Genomic DNA, 16,924 nt, shown 5'->3' on the forward strand with positions numbered 1-16,924 from the left:
CAGACTCTCTAGATGTGGCGCCTGGGCTTCAGGAGTTGCAGCATGTGGGCTCAGTTGCTCCACAATATGTGGGATCTTTGTTCCCAAAGATCGAACTGTGTCCCCTGTATTGCAAGGTGGATTCTTAACCACTGGACCACCAGTGAAGTCCCTGAGAGGGATTGCTCTTATTGTTATATTAATCCCCATCCCCCAAGAACACTTAGGATAATAAGCAATTTGTTTGCCATTAAAAAAGCCACTACAGGCAGAGTGGTACAGTATAAGGAAAACTGGACTAAAAGACAGGGCACTTGAATTTTGCCACTTACTGGCTTGGTGAACTTGGGAAAGCCACTGTGCCCCTTTAGGCTTTGGGCTCCTTGTCTGTAAAACAAAGGGATTGACAATCTGTGATTTTGGCCTAACTTCAAATGGAGATGATTCTTCCAGCCCATCAGTTCACACCACTGAGTGGATAGTAGCTGGGAACTGGAGGTTCTCAGAAGTCAATCACATGCCCAAAGCCAAAAAGAAAGCTACAAGTGGGTTTTCAAAGCCCAAGTGTACTCTTCTGCCTGTATGTGCTTTAAAGATGAGGGGGAACTGCTGAATCAGCATCCCTATTGCCAATCTGGCTTCTCCATTCCCTCCTTCAAGCTCACTCCTTCCATCCCGGGCACAATGCTCAGCCACAGTACTTGCTAGAAAGGTATTAGGTTCCCTTCCCTTCATTTACATTACTTAGAGCTGAACAGCTATATCTTATGTTTCTGAGGGAAGCAAACTTCTTAGACTTTTGGGAGATAATACTCACCAAAATACCTTCCAATTTGCAAATATGATTATCGCAGTAAAGCACTTTCTAACCCTACTCGCCCCACCCTGCTATCCCCACCTATCAGACATGGCTCTCTCTTTCCCCAAAGAAGGACTAGGCTGAGAACTTTGCTAAAAAAGCTATGAATCAAAGTACCTGCTCATTTGACCAGGGCAGAACCCCCACAGTTCAGGTGGGGATGGGGAGGGGGTTGAACTGCTGAGTGAGTGTAGACAATTGATGTTTTATGCTAGTGTCCTTCTTCAACTTTAACATGCATGTGGATCACCTGGGGATCACGTTAAGCTGCAGATTCTAAGTCAGTGGGTCTGGAGCCCACACTCTGCTAGCGAGGCTATTCAGCATTTTAGAAAGTACTTCCACATCTGTTATGCCTTTGGATCACAGCACAATGATGGACTTCCCAATGGCACTGGTGGTAAAGAACCCACCTGCCAACGCAGGAAATGCAAGAGATGTTCAATCCCTGGGCATGGCAACCCACTGCAGTATCTTGCCTAGAGAATCCCATGGACAGAGGAGCCTGGCAGGCTACAGTCCATAGGGTCACAAAGAGTCGGACATGACTGAAGCGACTTAGCACACATAATGATGGGAGGTAAATAAGAAAGATATTATCACCTTTTTACAGATAAGAAAGGAACAGTTTAGCTAGATCAAGGTTGGATAGCTAGGATGATAGAATTGGATTTAGTTCATGTTCTTTCCAACATACTCAGAACTTAATCCTGTCCTGCAGCAGACCCTTTGCTGCCGTCTGGTCTCTTCACTAAGCACTGTCTGGCCCCTGGAACCGACTTCTGATTTCTGCCCCACAGACCCCCGCAGTCAGTGATGGCAGACACAGAGAACAAAGAGGTGGCCAGAATCACATTTGTCTTTGAGACCGTCTGTTCTGTGAACTGTGAGCTCTACTTCATGGTGGTATGTTTTCCTTCCTTTGCTTTGGGACTTCCGGGAAGGTTGGCCCCTCTGCCCTGTTGGTGTGTCAACATAACTGACAGCCCTGCTTACAGTCATTTTGCAGACAAGGAGCCCAACTATTTGTCAGGGACTGCACCATTTCATATGGGTCTAGCCCTCTGTGCTGGCCCCCACGATGGCAGCGGTATGGGCACCCTCTCCCCACAGTTGCCCAGCCATCATGCCTTCTTCATTTGTCTGTCTTGGGTTCAGGGTGTGAATTCTAGGACCAACAGTCCCGTGGAGACGTGGAAAGGTTCCAAAGGCAAACAGTCCTATACCTACATCATCGAGGAGAATGCTACCATGAGCTTCACCTGGGCCTTCCAGAGGACAACTTTCCATGAGACAGTAAGCTCCTCCCCTTCCTCAGATGCTCAGCGCCTGGAGAGACCACCTAACCTGGAAGGATTCCTACCTTAGCTTAAGTATGCGGTTGAGCTTCAGAATCCAGTGATTAGAAGACTTGTAAGGAGTCAAGCAGAGGATTGCTTATGCCAGCCCCTGAGGAGCATCCAGCCTTGTCCAAATGACCCTGAAAACTCCTAAAAAATTACCTGTCCCTCCTCAGGAAACTGTCCTGAGGATATATGTCCTGAGGATAGGATATATGTGGTACCTGACCTGGTGTACCCTGTTCAGTCCTGTTCTTGCTTTAATAATAATAACTCTGGTTTTATTATCTTAACTCAAAGTAATGTAAGTTCACTGGAAGAAAACTTAGAAATAAGCAAAAAAAAAAAGCAAAAAGAAGAAAACCACCCATAATCCTACTACCCAGAGATAACCCAATTAGCATATGGAGTATCTTCTTTACAGTCTTTATTTCACTACATTTTTTTCTTTTAGAAGGGGGAAAAATCTGCTTTTTAAAAAATATGAATACCTACTACATATTTCCCCATGGTACTGAATATTTTTCTACATCATCTAAATTGTCTACTTAAAAATGACAAAAAATGCACATTAAAAGATACCGTTAGGTGAGTAAAAAGAACAGGGTGTGTCTAAGGATTTTTCTCAAGTATCACAGGATAAAAAAATTAAGTCATACTCTGTTATTCCCAGAGCACTCAATTGCTACTTCTCAGGCCGAGGCAGGCCAAGCTCACTCTCCTCTTGTGTCTTTGTTTCCAGGGAAGAAAGTATACCAGTGATGTCGCCAAGATCTACTCCATCAACGTCACCAATGTCATGGACGGGGTGGCTTCCTACTGCCGTCCGTGTGCCCTGGAAGCCTCTGACATGGGCTCCTCCTGCACCTCTTGTCCTGCTGGCTACTATATTGATCGGGATTCAGGAACCTGCCACTCCTGTCCCCCTAACACGATCCTGAAAGCCCACCAGCCTTATGGTGCCCAGGCCTGCATACCCTGTGGCCCAGGGACCAAGAGCAACAAGGTGCCAGTAGTTGGTTAAGCATCCTAACTTTGTGTCTCTGAACAGGCCAGCTCAGATGGTGCCAGGTCCTGGGTGGCGTTCTTCAGGGGCTGATACCCAAGCACTCCCCCTAGTATACTCCCAGGTTAGAGTCCTAGAGGAAACCCATCCAGGGTGTGACCGTAGATGGAGAGTTCTCAGCTTGCACTGGTTGGTTTTCAGGGTCTGGGACTCAGTCATCGACAAGTCTCATCTTCAGGTGATGGGTAATGGAGATCTGTGGCCCTCTGGTCCAGAGGGTTATTTGGCATCTGTGCAGAGACCCAAAGGGAAGCAGTAAGGGGACTTGTGGCTCAAATTCAGCCTACTTCATTCCAGCTCGTTATCGAGGGATTCTGCTGCCCCTTCTTGGGAATGGTAACCTGCCTTCGCTGGGACATGTAGTTAACTGTCATTGCTGTCTCCTCTCCCAGGGCTTCCTTCTAAAGTGGAACAGCAGTGCTGTTGCCCCATGCATTTTCTGAATCTGAGAAAGTGAATCCCATGACCAGAAGTTCTTAGTTATTCATTAGTGCTTTTCAGTGAATTTGTATTTCACTCATCACAACCCCATGGCTACACATTTGTAAGACACTACGCAGTCTGCAGACATTGCTCAGCTTAGCTGTGCAGCAAGTGCAGCAGTTCTGCAGATCCCTGGCAACTTCACTGGGACACCCTGGACTCTTGCCATAAACTTCCTCCTCCCAGCTTCTTCTGCTGTAAAGGGAGGGATTGACAATTTTATGAAGCCATTAACACACGAGGACCTTAAAATGAGCAAGAAAGAGGTTTATGGTTCAGCTTCCCATAAAGAGACTTGGAAAAAGGAATCTGGGGGTCAGTGAATTTTAAGTGGGGGAGGGCGGACAGATTGTAGCTTTTCTTCTGCTATCCTGGGCACCCTTCTTCCTCTTCAGTTCAGTTGAGTTCAGTTCAGTCACTCAGTCGTGTCCAACTCTTTGCTACCCCAGGGACTGCAGCACTCCAGGCCTCCCTGTCCATCACCAACTCCCGGAGTTTATTCAGACTCATGTCCATTGAGTCAGTGATGCCATCCAACCACCTCATCCTCTCTCATCCCCTTCTCTTCCTGCCTTCAATCTTTCCCAGCATCACGGTCTTTTCAAATGAGTCAGCTCTTTGCATCAGGTGGGCAAAGTATTGGAGTTTCAGCTTCAACATCAGTCCTTCCGATGAATATTCAGGACTGATTTCCTTTAGGATGGACTGGTTGGATCTCCTTGCAGTCCAAGGGACTCTTAAGAGTCTTCTCCAACACCATAGATCAGAAGCATCAATTCTTTCGTGCTCAGCTTCCTTTATAGTCCAACTCTCACATCCATACATGACCACTGGAAAAACCATAGCCTTGACTAGACCTTTGTTGGCAAAGTACCATCTCTGCTTTTTAATATGCTGTCTAGGTTGGTCATAACTTTTCTCCTAAGAAGTAAGCGTCTTTTAATTTCATGGCTGCAGTTACTGTCTGCAGTGATTTTGGAGCCCCCCCAAATAAAGTCTGCCACTGTTTCCACTGTTTCTCCATCTAGTTGGCATGGAGTGATAGGACTGGGTGCCATGATCTTTGTTTTCTGAATGTTGAGCTTTAACCCAACTTTTTCACTCTCCTCTTTCACTTTCATCAAGAGGCTCTTTAGTTCTTCACTTTCTGCCATAAGGATGGTGTCATCTGCATATCTGAGGTTATTAATATTTCTCCCAGCAACCTTGATTCCAACTTGTGCTTCATTCAGCCCAGCGTTTCTCATGATGTACTCTGCATGTAAGTTAAATAAGCTTGGTGACAATATACACCCTTGATGTAATCCTTTTCTTATTTGGAACCAGTCTGTTGTTCCATGTCCAGTTCTAACTGTTGCTTCCTGACCTGCATACAATACAGATTTCTCAAGAGGCAGGTCAGGTGGTCTGGTATTCCCATCTCTTTCAGAATGTTCCACAGTTTATTGTGATCCACGCAGTAAAAGGCTTTGGCACAGTCAATAAAGAAGAAATAGATGTTTTTCTGAACTCTCTTGCTTTTTCAATGATCCAGAGGATGTTGACAATTTGATCTCTGGTTCCTCTGCCTTTTCTAAAACCAGCTTGAATATCTGAAGTTCACAGTTCACATATTGCTGAAGCCTGGCTTGGAGAATTTTGAGCATTACTTTACTAGTGTGTGAGATGAGTGCAGTTGTGCGGTAGTTTGAGCATTCTTTGGCATTGCCTTTCTTTGGGATTGGAATGAAAACTGACCTTTTCCAGTCCTGTGGCCACTGCTGAGTTTTCTAAATTTGCTGGCATGTTGAATGCAGCACTTTCACAGCATCATCTTTTAGGATTTGAAATAGGTCAACTGGAATTCTATCACCTCCATTAGCTTTGTTCATAGTGATGCTTCCTAAGGCTCACTTGACTTCACATCCCAGGATGTCTGGCTCTAGGTGAGTGTTTAGTGCTGTTTTCTGCTTGAACGTAAGAAGGGCTATCTTGTGTGTTGAGGGAGTTTTATAATCTAGGCATAGGAACAAGGTACAGAATCTGATCCAACTACCTACCAAAAAATGAGAGGTTTATACATCATATATGTGCTAATACTGGAATGGCAAGACGTACACAGTCTCCCTCCTGTTTCACATCTTTTAATGCCCACCCCTTGTCCACACTTCCTCCTCTCTTACCCTGCCTGGGCTGGACCAGGCTGGGGTGAGTGGTTCCACTTTCCATGGGCCCCCTTGAGGCCCTGCCTGTGAAGCCAGCCTGATGGACTCCTCTCCCCTCAGATCCACTCCCTGTGCTACAATGACTGTACCTTCTCGGTCAGCACTTCAACCAGGACTTTCGAGTACAACTTCTTGGCTTTGGAAAACACCGTCTCTCTGGCTGGAGGGCCAAGCTTCACTTCCAAAGGGCTGAAATACTTCCACCACTTTACCCTCAGTCTCTGTGGAAATCAGGTAAGCTGTACAAGTACTGACAGCATGAGAACGGAAAGGGGGCGCCAGCGAGTCAGAGGCCGAAGGACACAGGAGGTTCAGATAGCAGCGGGTGGGGCAAATTCAGAGATTTTCAAATGTTTATTATTCTTCCTGCGGACTTTCTCCTCTAAAATCAAATCATTTGGATTATAAACATTTAGGAAAATGAACGTGTTTAAAATCAGATGAGGGGAATTAAAAAATAAATTAAATAATGTGGGGAATTCCCTGGTGGTCCAGTGGGTAAGACTTGGTGTGTTTCCTGATGGGGCCTGGGTTTGGTCCCTGATCAGGGAACTAAGATCCCACAAGCCACACAGCCCAGCCAAAATAGGTTAATTATTTAAATAGAATAAGGTGTACATAAACTCCTCCCTGACCTTTATTCCCTCAAAATGGTTATATAAAAACTATACTCATGCATCAACTATACTTTGATTAAAAATAAACTATGCAGGAGAAATATTTTTTGCCTTAAAAAAGTAGTCTTCAGAAATCACGACACCTGTCTTTTGTTTTCTAGAAACTGGATAAAATAAACTACTCATAATTTCATCTACATGTATCTTTGCTGACACTCCATGTTACCATTAGCATTTCAGGATGCCGCAAATATTTTGGATGCACATTTAAAAAGTGGAAGTATTTGTAAAGGGTAATCACACCACCACTGCACTTGACTAAATTACTAACAAGCCATGATCAGGGGTTGGAAAGTTAGTTTCAAATGTTGCAAAATAAACAGCATCTTGAGCATTTAATCTGTGACTCTGTGTGGAGGTAAGGCCTTTGCTCCACACAGCTTCTACCCATCTTCGGCAGCATGCAAAATAGCTGGTCTGTGTTTATAGAGAGAACATGCCAAGAAATAAACTATCTGTGAAAGGTTAGAGACAAATGTCTCTTTCCTGTTTTTAAAAAGCCTTTGAAGAAGTTAAAAGAAAGCCTCTGAAGTGACAGTTAGTGATAACTTGGGAACTGGAGACTAATTAAAGCAAGCCCCATGTAGCAAAAGGTTCATTCAGTGAGTTGGGAGAGAAAAGATGGGAATTTGGAGAGTCTGTGAGTTTTATTTTCTTTGCGCCCTTATTCTTATATAATGTAAAGACACCTTTCTGTTCTCATGTTCCTTTTCTGTTTCTTACAATCTTGAAAATGAAGTAAGACACCAGATTTAGCAACTTGGGTCTATTTCTAATTAAATTTATCATTTTGAAAATCCTGCATTCTAAATGCTTAGTCCACTTCAATTTAAAATATTGAACAAATGACCTTATATTAGCAAACAAATTATAATTCATCTTCTATAAATTTAAAGGATTTTGAAGGAAAAATATCTCAATATTTCTTCTATTACAAAATCTCGAGGAAGGAGTCCAGTTCCCACTGTTTTCCTGAGTTTATAGAGTTTGCGTTATTACAGACTGGAAGAGAAGCAGTCTTTCTTCTGCTGATAAATATTTTTAAATGGAATAGGTTCCAATTGGTCCTAAGATGTTCTACCTCAAGGCAGGGAGAGGGCTGGTTATGGGGTTTGTTTTAACCCCCAGGACACTCTGGAAATTCCTCCGAAGATAAGAAAAGGAAGTGTTAGTCATTCAGTCTTGTCTGACTCTCTGCAACCCCATGGACTGTAGCCCACCAGGCTCCTCTGTCCATGGAATTTTCCAGGCAACAATGCTGGAGTGGGTTGCCATTTCCTCTCCCAAGATAAGTATGGTAGAATCACAGCTCCAAGGAAGACACAGAGAATGACTGGGAAGCAGGCCAGATGCCCAAATCAATTTCATGAGATCAGTTACACATTTCAGGATCTGCCTAGAAATCTGACTAGGATAAGGAAGGCCCTTAACTGGTAGGCTGGTAGATTAGATCTGCCAATCAGTTTGCCACCATCACAACCCTGCTCATAAGGGGCTCCAGGTGACTCCAAGAAAATAAAAGACTGAGGATCTCTGGGCCAGAGTTCCAGAAACTAGGACACCTAGGCCTTATTCTTAGCTTTTTTTTATCTTTGAAAATCTGTCTTGTAATTAGTACGGGGATGAATCATTCCACTGCAGCGTGCTCTTAGAAGGCTAAAGTTTTAAACCTGGAAAAACTGTTCCCTGTTCCCTTTTGGGAGCTCTTCTGTGATCACACATTCCCTCCCACTTCCTCCCGCACCCCCTGCCCAGGGTAAGAAAATGTCCGTGTGCACAGACAATGTCACCGACCTCCGGATCCCCGAGGGTGAGTCAGGTTTCTCCAAACCCATCACAGCCTACGTGTGCCAGGCGGTCATCATTCCCCCAGAGGTGACAGGCTACAAGGCCGGGGTGTCCTCGCAGCCTGTCAGCCTTGCAGACCGGCTTATCGGTGAGTACCTTTCTCACCTGTTTGAGTGTGTGTCTGTGTGAAGAGAGAGTGAGTGAGGCTCCCAGACTCTAAGCTAAAAGGCCCCAGGTGAGGGGCCCAACCTCCTGACCTCTGTTTCCTACTCATCCTGGGGTACCAAGGGCCCCTGGGGCCACTGATAACCCTTTGGTTTGCCCTCTCCTGAGCCACTCAGGGATGTGATGAGATGAAGGAAGGTGGGATGTGAACAGATATTGGAAAAACTGAAGTGGTTGCCAGCTAAATGCTACTAATGAGAACTAACTAGGAGCTCTAATTTGGCAGGGGTGACAACAGATATGACTTTGGATGGCATCACCTCCCCAGCTGAACTCTTCCACCCGGAGTCCCTGGGAATACCGGACGTGATCTTCTTCTATAGGTGAAAATGAGAGGCCAGGCTAATGCAAGTGAATCCCAGGGCTTCCCCGCAATCTCTGTGGCTGTGGCGTCCCTCCCTCTCTAGCCACCTACTGCTCGTCAAGCCAGAACAAGGTCTAGCAGACCCGCCCAGCAGAGAGCTCTAAAGGCTGAGTTCCCCAGCCCAGCTACTTGGGTATTACTGGGGCAGGTGTGCCCCTGGTGGCAGCGAGGAATATTGGATGACCTGGGGTGGACAACCTGTCCCGCCTAAGGAGATTCCAGTGTTACTGCATCTGCTAGCCTTTCCTAGCACTTCCCCGGTGGCTCAGTGGTAAACAGCCCACCTGCAATGCAGGAGACACAGAAGACAACAGGTTTGATCCCCAGGTTGGGAAGGTGCCCTGGAGGAGGGCATGGCAACCCACTCCAGCATTCTTGCCTGGGAAATCCCATGGACAGAGGAGCCTGGTGGGCAACAGTCCATGAGGTCACTAAAGAGTCAGACATGACTGAGCATCTGAGTACAGCACAGCACAGCCTTCTCTAGACCAATGCATTTCCCCTAGACCAGATCTCCCTGATGCCCCACTCTCTCCTATGTGTCAGACCAGACTTCCCCTGCCAGGTATCTGTTCCATGCAGCTCTCCAATGGCACCAATGAGTGACTCCTTCCCCCATGGGGGCTGTTTGCTCTGCAGGTCCAATGATGTGACCCAGTCTTGCAGCTCTGGGAGATCAACCACCATCCGAGTCAGATGCAGTCCACTCCAGCCTGCTCCTGGAAGTCTGTCACTGCCAAGGTAAAGGGATGTGACACAGTCTCCCTTCCTTGGCATCACTCCGTCCCAAGAACCAAACAGAGATGACTGAAGAAAAGCAAAAGAGAAAATCGTCTGAGCTCCGTTAATGGGCTCTTGGGGACACAGTCATGGCTGTAAACCCTCGATCTTTAGATGTCAAGGATGGAGCAGAAGAGTAGAAGCTACCCTCACTCTCTAGAGCGTGTGGGCAGCTGCGTAGCAGAGTGACTAATGGTTAGGGCTGAGGGCCAGATTCAATTCCCCTCCTATACCTGCCAGCTCTGTTATCTTCTCTAGGCCTCTTCTTCTTTATTTGCAAAATGGGATGATAATAAATTCCTTCAGGGGGTTGTTATGAGGATTAAATGAGATAATGAGACTTGAGATAATGAGATAATGTGTTTAGTCGCTCAGTCACTCTTTGTGACCCCATTGACCCCATGTAGCCCACCAGGCTCTTCTGTCCATGGGGATTCTCCAGGCAAGAATACTTGAGTGGGTTGGCATACCCTCTTCCAAGGGATCTTCCCAATCCAGGGATGGACCCCAGCAGGGTCTCCCACACTGCAGGCGGGTGCTTTACCATCTGAGCCAACAGGGAAGCTCAATGAGATAATAGATCCTTCTTATTATCAAATTAGTAAAGGTTCAGTTCAGTTACTCAGTCATGTCCGACTCTTTACGACCCCATGAATCGCAGCACGCCAGGGCTCCCTGTCCATCACCAACTCCCGGAGTTCACCCAAACTCGTGCATCGAGTCGGTGATGCCATCCAGCCATCTCATCCTCTGTCGTCCCCCTCTCCTCCTGCCCTCAATCCCTCCCAGCATCAGGGTCTTTTCCAATGAGTCAGTTCTTCACATGAGGTGGCCAAAGTATTGGAGTTTCAGCCTCAGCATCAGTCCTTCCAATGAACACCCAGGACTGATCTCCTTTAGAATGGACTGGTTGGATCTCCTTGCAGTCCATGGGACTCTCAAGAGTCTTCTCCAATACCACAGTTCAAAAGCATCAATTCTTCGGCGTTCAGCTTTCTTCACAGTCCAACTCTCACATCCATACATGACCACTGGAAAAACCATAGCCTTGACTACATGGACCTGTGTTGGCAAAGTAATGTCTCTGCTTTTTAGTATGCTGTCTAGGTTGGTCATAACTTTCCTTCCAAGCAGTAAGTGTCTTTTAATTTCATGGCTGCAATCACCATCTGCAGTGATTTTGGAGCCCCCCAAAATAAAGTCTGACACTGTTTCCACTGTTTCCCCATCTATTTCCCATGAAGTGATGGGACCAGATGCCATGATCTTAGTTTTCTGAATGTTGAGCTTTAAGCCAACTTTTTTACTCTCCTCTTTCACTTTCATCAAGAGGCTTTTTAGTTCCTCTTCACTTTCTGCCATAAGGGTGGTGTCATCTGCATATCTGAGGTTATTGATATTTCTCCTGGCAATCTTGATTCCAGCTTGTGCTTCTTCCAGCCCAGGGTTCCTCATGATGTACTCTGCATATAAGTTAAATAAACAGGGTGACAATATACAGCCTTGACGTACTCCTTTTCCTATTGGGAACCAGTCTGTTGTTCCATGTCCAGTTCTAACTGTTGCTTCCTGTTCTCAAGAGGCAGGTCAGGTGGTCTGGTATTCCCATCTCTTTCAGAATTTTCCACAGTTTATTGTGATCCACACAGTCAAAGGCTTTGGCATAGTCAATAAAGCAGAAATAGATGTTTTTCTGGAACTCTCTTGCTTTTTCGATGATCCAGCAGACGTTGGCAATTTGATCTCTGGTTCCTCTGCCTTTTCTAAAAACAGCTTGAACATCTGGACGTTCACAGTTCACATATTGCTGAAGCCTGGCTTGGAGAATTTTAAGCATTACTTTACTAGCATGTGAGATGAGTACTATTGTGAGGTAGTTTGAGCATTCTTTGGCATTGCCTTTCTTTGGGATTGGAATGAAAACTGACCTTTTCCAGTCCCGTGGCCACTGCTGAGTTTTCCAAATTTGCTGGCATATTGAGTGCAGCACTTTCACAGCATCATCTTTCAGGATTTGAAATAGCTCCACTGGAATTTCATCACCTCCACTAGCTTTGTTCATAGTGATGCTTCCTAAGGCTCACTTGACTTCACATTCCAGGATGTCTGGCTCTAGGTGAGTGATCACCCCATCATGATTATCTGGGTTGTGAAGATCTTTTTTGTACAGTTCTTCTGTGTATTCTTGCCACCTCTTCTTACTATCTTCTGTTTCTGTTAGGTCCATACCATTTCTGTCCTTTATCGAGCCCATCTTTGCATGAAATGTTCCCTTGGTATCTCTAATTTTCTTGAAGAGATCTCTAGTCTTTCCCATTCTGGTGTTTTCCTCTATTTCTTTTCATTGATCGCTGAGGAAGGCTTTCTTATCTCTCCTTGCTATTCTTTGGAACTATGCATTCAAATGGGAATATCCTTCCTTTTCTCCTTTGCTTTTTGCTTCTCTTCTTTCCACAGGTATTTGTAAGTCCTCAGAGAGCCATTTTTCTTTTTTGCATTTTTTTCTTGGGGATGGTCTTGAATCCTGTCTCCTGTACAGTGTCATGGACCTCCGTCCAGAGTTCATCAGGCACTCTATCAGATCTAGTCCCTTAAATCTATTTCTCATTTCCACCGTATAATCATAAGGGATTTTATTTAGGTCATACCTGAATGGTCTAGTGGTTTTCCCTACTTTCTTCAATTTAAGTCTGAATTTGGCAATAAGGATGATAGGATACTGAAAGAGGAACTCCCCAGGTCGGTAGGTGCCCAATATGCTATCAATGGAGAAATAAATCCAGAAAGAATGACGGGATGGAGCCAGTGCAAAAACAATACCCAGTTGTGGATGTGACTGGTGATAGAAGCAAGGTCTGATGCTGTAAAGAGCAATATTGCATAGGAACCTGTAACGTTAAGTCCATGAATCAAGGCAAACTGGAAGTGGTCAAACAGGAGATGGCAAGAGTGAACGTAGACATTCTAGGAATCAGTGAACTAAAATGGACTGGAATGGGTGAATTTAACTCAGATGACCATTATATCTACTACTGTGGGCAGGAATCCCTTAGAAGAAATGGAGTAGCCAACATGGTCAATAAAAGAGTCTGAAATGCAGTACTTGGATGCAATCTCAAAAACGACAGAATGATCTCTATTCGTTTCCAAGGCAAACCATTCAATATCACGGTGATCCAAGCCTATGCCCCAACCAGTAATGCTGAAGAAGCTGAAGTTGAACGGTTCTATGAAGACCTACAAGACCTTTTAGAACTGACACCCAAAAAAGATGTCCTTTTCATTATAGGGGACTGGAATGCAAAAGTAGGAAGTCAAGAAACACCTGGAGTAACAGGCAAATTTGTCCTTGAAGTATGGAATGAAGCAGGGCAAAGGCTAATAGAGTTTTGCCAAGAGAACGCACTGGTCATAGCAAACACCCTCTTTGAACAACACAAGAGAAGACTCTACACATGGACATCACCAGATGGTCAACACCGAAATCAGACTGATTATATTCTTTCCAGCCAAAGATGGAGAAGCTCTATACAGTCAGCAAAAACAAGACCTGGAGCTGACTTTAGCTCAGATCATGAATTGCTTATTGCCAAATTCAGTAAAGCTTAGGGAATCCTAAGAATTTCTCTACAGCTGAAAGACCCAATTCTGAATTTAATAGCCAAGGGCATTAAATCAAGGACTCTTGAACTAATTTGATTACAGGAAGCCCCAGGCTTCCCTGGTGGCTCAGTGGTAAAGAATCTGCCTGCCAATGAAGGAGATGAGGGTTCAGTTCTCCAGGAAGATCCCCTGGAGAAGGAAATGGCAACACACTCCAGTACTCTTGCCTGGGATACCCCATGGACAGAGGAGACTAGTGGGCCACAGTCCATTGGGTTGCGATAGAATCAGACATGACTTATCAACTAAACAACAACAACAACCTTTCCCCCTACCTTCCTTTTTTCACATAACACTAACATCTTGAGGGTACCCATGTCTTGAGGAAAATGGTTTGGAAAATGCTGCTGCTAGGCGATGACTGATCAGGGAGATGGGGAGCCAAGAGGCACACTGTGGCCCAGCAGTGGTGTTAAAATGTGTGGTCACTGTTCTTGTTGCAAACATTACAGTAAAGTACATTGCAGACAGCAGTGACCTGAAGTTCATTCCCAAACATTGACCCCTCACACCCAACCCTCCACAGGAAGCTCTATACACTGCTATATCCAAAATGGATAACCAGCAAGGTCCTACTGCACAGCACAGGGAACTCTGCTCAATGTTATGTGGTAGCCTGGATGGCATTTGGGGGAGAATGGATACATGTACATGTATGGCTGAGTCCCTTCACCGTTCACCTGAAACTCTTACAACATTATTTGTTAATCGGCTATACCCCAATAGAAAATAAAAACTTTAAAATAAAAGAAAAAAGTAACTTTTGCAAAATGTCCCATGTCCATGGGGAGAACAGGAGCTTCTGAGCGGTCAGTTGGGCAGCTGTGCTAGAGCTCAGACAGCTTACATGAGTTCTCATCTGATGTCAGCAGAAACACCCAGGCAGAGGGTGGGGGCCCTGATGAAGGCTGGAAAGGCCTCTTATCATCAGGGAAATCAGAGAGCAAAACTAAGGCTAAGAAACTAGTTGGAAGGGTCACGATGGAACTGACAGTTTGACAAGGAGAAGACGGATCAGGCAATTTATGAAATGATAGGACTCCAGCCAGATCTTCCCAACAGTTCAGCGAGTGTGCGCTCAGGTCTCCTTTCTTCTCTGTTAGCACGTGCTCCGATGGGACCTGTGATGGCTGTAACTTCCACTTCCTGTGGGCGAGCGTGGCTGCTTGCCCCCTCTGCTCAACTGCCGACTACCATGCTATCGTCAGCAGCTGCGTGGCCGGCATCCAGGTAGGCGTCTCTGCCTGGGGACTTCCCAGGAGACAGGTGAGTGTGATATATGAGTTTCTTGTTTTTCTCCCCAACAGAAGACTACTTACGTGTGGCGAGAACCAAAGCTGTGCTCCGGTGGCATCTCCCTGCCTGAGCAGAGAGTCACCATCTGCAAAACGATAGACTTCTGGCTGAAAGTGGGCATCTCCGCAGGCACCTGCACCGCCATCCTGCTCACCGTCTTGACCTGTTACTTTTGGAAAAAGAATCAAAAGTACGTGATGGGTTTGGGGATGGCCAGGGCTGGATCATTGAGCTGGGAGGAGAGTATCTGAGAGTATGAATTCACAGGGCTGCTCTTTGGTATTGGCCACAGTCCCTGTGACTCTGGTCAGAGGCTTGTTGAGCCACTCATCCAGTATATGCCTTGATTATCCTGACTCCTAGGGGCTTCCCCAGTGGCTCAGCAGAAAAGAATCTGCCTGCCATGCAGGAGACATGGGTTCAATTCTTCCAGGAAGATACCCTGGAGGGAGGGCATAGCAACTCACTCCAGTATTCTTGCCTGGAGAATCCCATGGACAAGGGAGCCTGGCGGGCTACAGTCCATGGGGTCACAAAGAGTCAGACATGACTGCAGTGACTCAGCACACACATATGCATCTCAACTCCTAAACAGGGGTGGTACCACATGGCAGTCTATGAAAAGCTGTTAGCTCTCAAAAGAAATGCAGAGACTTCTTAACTTGCTATTATTAATGATAAAAATGTTTTTACAGTTTCATGATTTCTGTTCAGCTTTGAGATCATAGAAACACCTAGATTTAAGGGAAAAGATCCCTGACTTGGGAATCAGATTCCCTAGCCAAATCCCCAGCCTAACACCATTTCGCTATGTTTCAGTTCCATCACCCATGGTAAGGGAATATCTCCTTTTAGCCCAACCTTTCTCCTTTTCCTCTTATTACAGTTTGGTGTCTTGTCTTCCCCATTCCCTTGTTTCATAGGCTAGAGTACAAGTACTCCAAGCTGGTGATGAATGCTACCCTTAAGGACTGTGACCTGCCAGCCGCTGACAGCTGTGCCATCATGGAAGGCGAGGACGTGGAGGATGACCTCATCTTTACCAGCAAAAAGTCACTCTTTGGGAAGATCAAATCATTTACCTCCAAGGTAGGGAGGATGGCCAGTGCACTGAGGTCACCCTGGAGGACAGGAGAAGACATCAGTCCTAGGACACTGAGACCCCCAACTGTTTAGGGACCACTGTTCCGCTCTCTACCCTCCATACTCTTCTATCCTCCTGCCTTGAGAATCCTGGCTTCTGTCTTCTGTATTTTCACACAAATACTTTTTCCCCTGGGGCCCAAGACTGCTCTGCACAAGGCTCCTTCTCTGCCAACATGTACTCCAGTGGATGGGCTGTTTGGGCCTTTTAACTTCCAGAAGGAGTACTGAACCACCTATGTTGAGGTTCAGAATCACCCCCCATCCCCCAAAAAACAAGACAAAACAATAAACCAAAGGCCTTTTTGTATTTTGGAGGGAGGGGAAGGGATGACCTCTAGGATCAACTTCTGGTAGAAGTGAGGCTCTCCTTTGGCCAGTGGAGGGTGCTGTCCCCTGGATGTCAGGCCCCTGTCCTTTGGGGGCTGAGTCAGAGCTCCATGTAAGTTCACTCTTGAACAGCTCTGAACTGGGAGAGCTGACTCTGTATGGGTGGGTGAATGAGTCTGAAGCTCCTAAACAGAAGACAGACCACTGTGTCACTGGGCCTGGGGCAAGCAGAGAGCATTCGAGTGATTCCTCCAGAGCCATCGCCCTCTGCAGCCCCACTCTGCCAGCACCCACAGTTCACTGCTGCCCTGACCAATTTATCCAGCCTGGGTGGGGAGGGTGGCAACAGAAAAGGAAAGGAAGGTGGGTAGGTGTTGACTTGGCCGAATCACATTCCCTTTGTGCTGACCTTCCAGGGTAACTCCCTTGGCCTCCTTAGACCTTGAATGCTTTTTGTTTAACCAATGGAAGGACAGTTTACCCCGGGACACTTAGGTCTTTCTGGAACTTCTAGAATTCAACAAAGATGCAAAGCAAGGGGTTTAAAGATATTTTTCATCCTCTGACTGACCGAAGGGAGCAAGAAGAATAGAGGCTATCTTGTGTCCATGTTTCCACAAAGCCACTGAAAGCAGAAATTTCAGGAGGGTTCTTTTCCATTTCGCTCCTTTGTTCCCCAAACTTGCCCGTGTGCAGCAGCCAGCTCCTGTCACCATCTCTCTTTCAG

General features: G+C 45.9%; 1 protein-coding gene across 1 annotated transcript in view; it reads left to right on the forward strand.

Annotated features, from left to right (window-relative positions):
• Positions 1-16,924, forward strand: part of ELAPOR1 (endosome-lysosome associated apoptosis and autophagy regulator 1) — an 81,756-nt gene that overhangs the window by 61,575 nt on the left and 3,257 nt on the right. The window contains exons 12-21 of the mRNA XM_055404011.2: positions 1,639-1,744; positions 1,997-2,134; positions 2,921-3,184; positions 5,992-6,165; positions 8,364-8,544; positions 8,848-8,944; positions 9,625-9,726; positions 14,532-14,658; positions 14,736-14,914; positions 15,648-15,813. Of these exons, the coding sequence (XP_055259986.2) occupies positions 1,639-1,744; positions 1,997-2,134; positions 2,921-3,184; positions 5,992-6,165; positions 8,364-8,544; positions 8,848-8,944; positions 9,625-9,726; positions 14,532-14,658; positions 14,736-14,914; positions 15,648-15,813 (1,534 nt within the window). The remainder of the gene's footprint in view (positions 1-1,638; positions 1,745-1,996; positions 2,135-2,920; positions 3,185-5,991; positions 6,166-8,363; positions 8,545-8,847; positions 8,945-9,624; positions 9,727-14,531; positions 14,659-14,735; positions 14,915-15,647; positions 15,814-16,924) is intronic.

The sequence above is a fragment of the Moschus berezovskii genome, chromosome 4 (genome assembly GCF_049115385.1).
Source record: "Moschus berezovskii isolate FMDL1 chromosome 4, NW_MosBer_1.0, whole genome shotgun sequence".
Taxonomy (NCBI): domain Eukaryota; kingdom Metazoa; phylum Chordata; class Mammalia; order Artiodactyla; family Moschidae; genus Moschus; species Moschus berezovskii.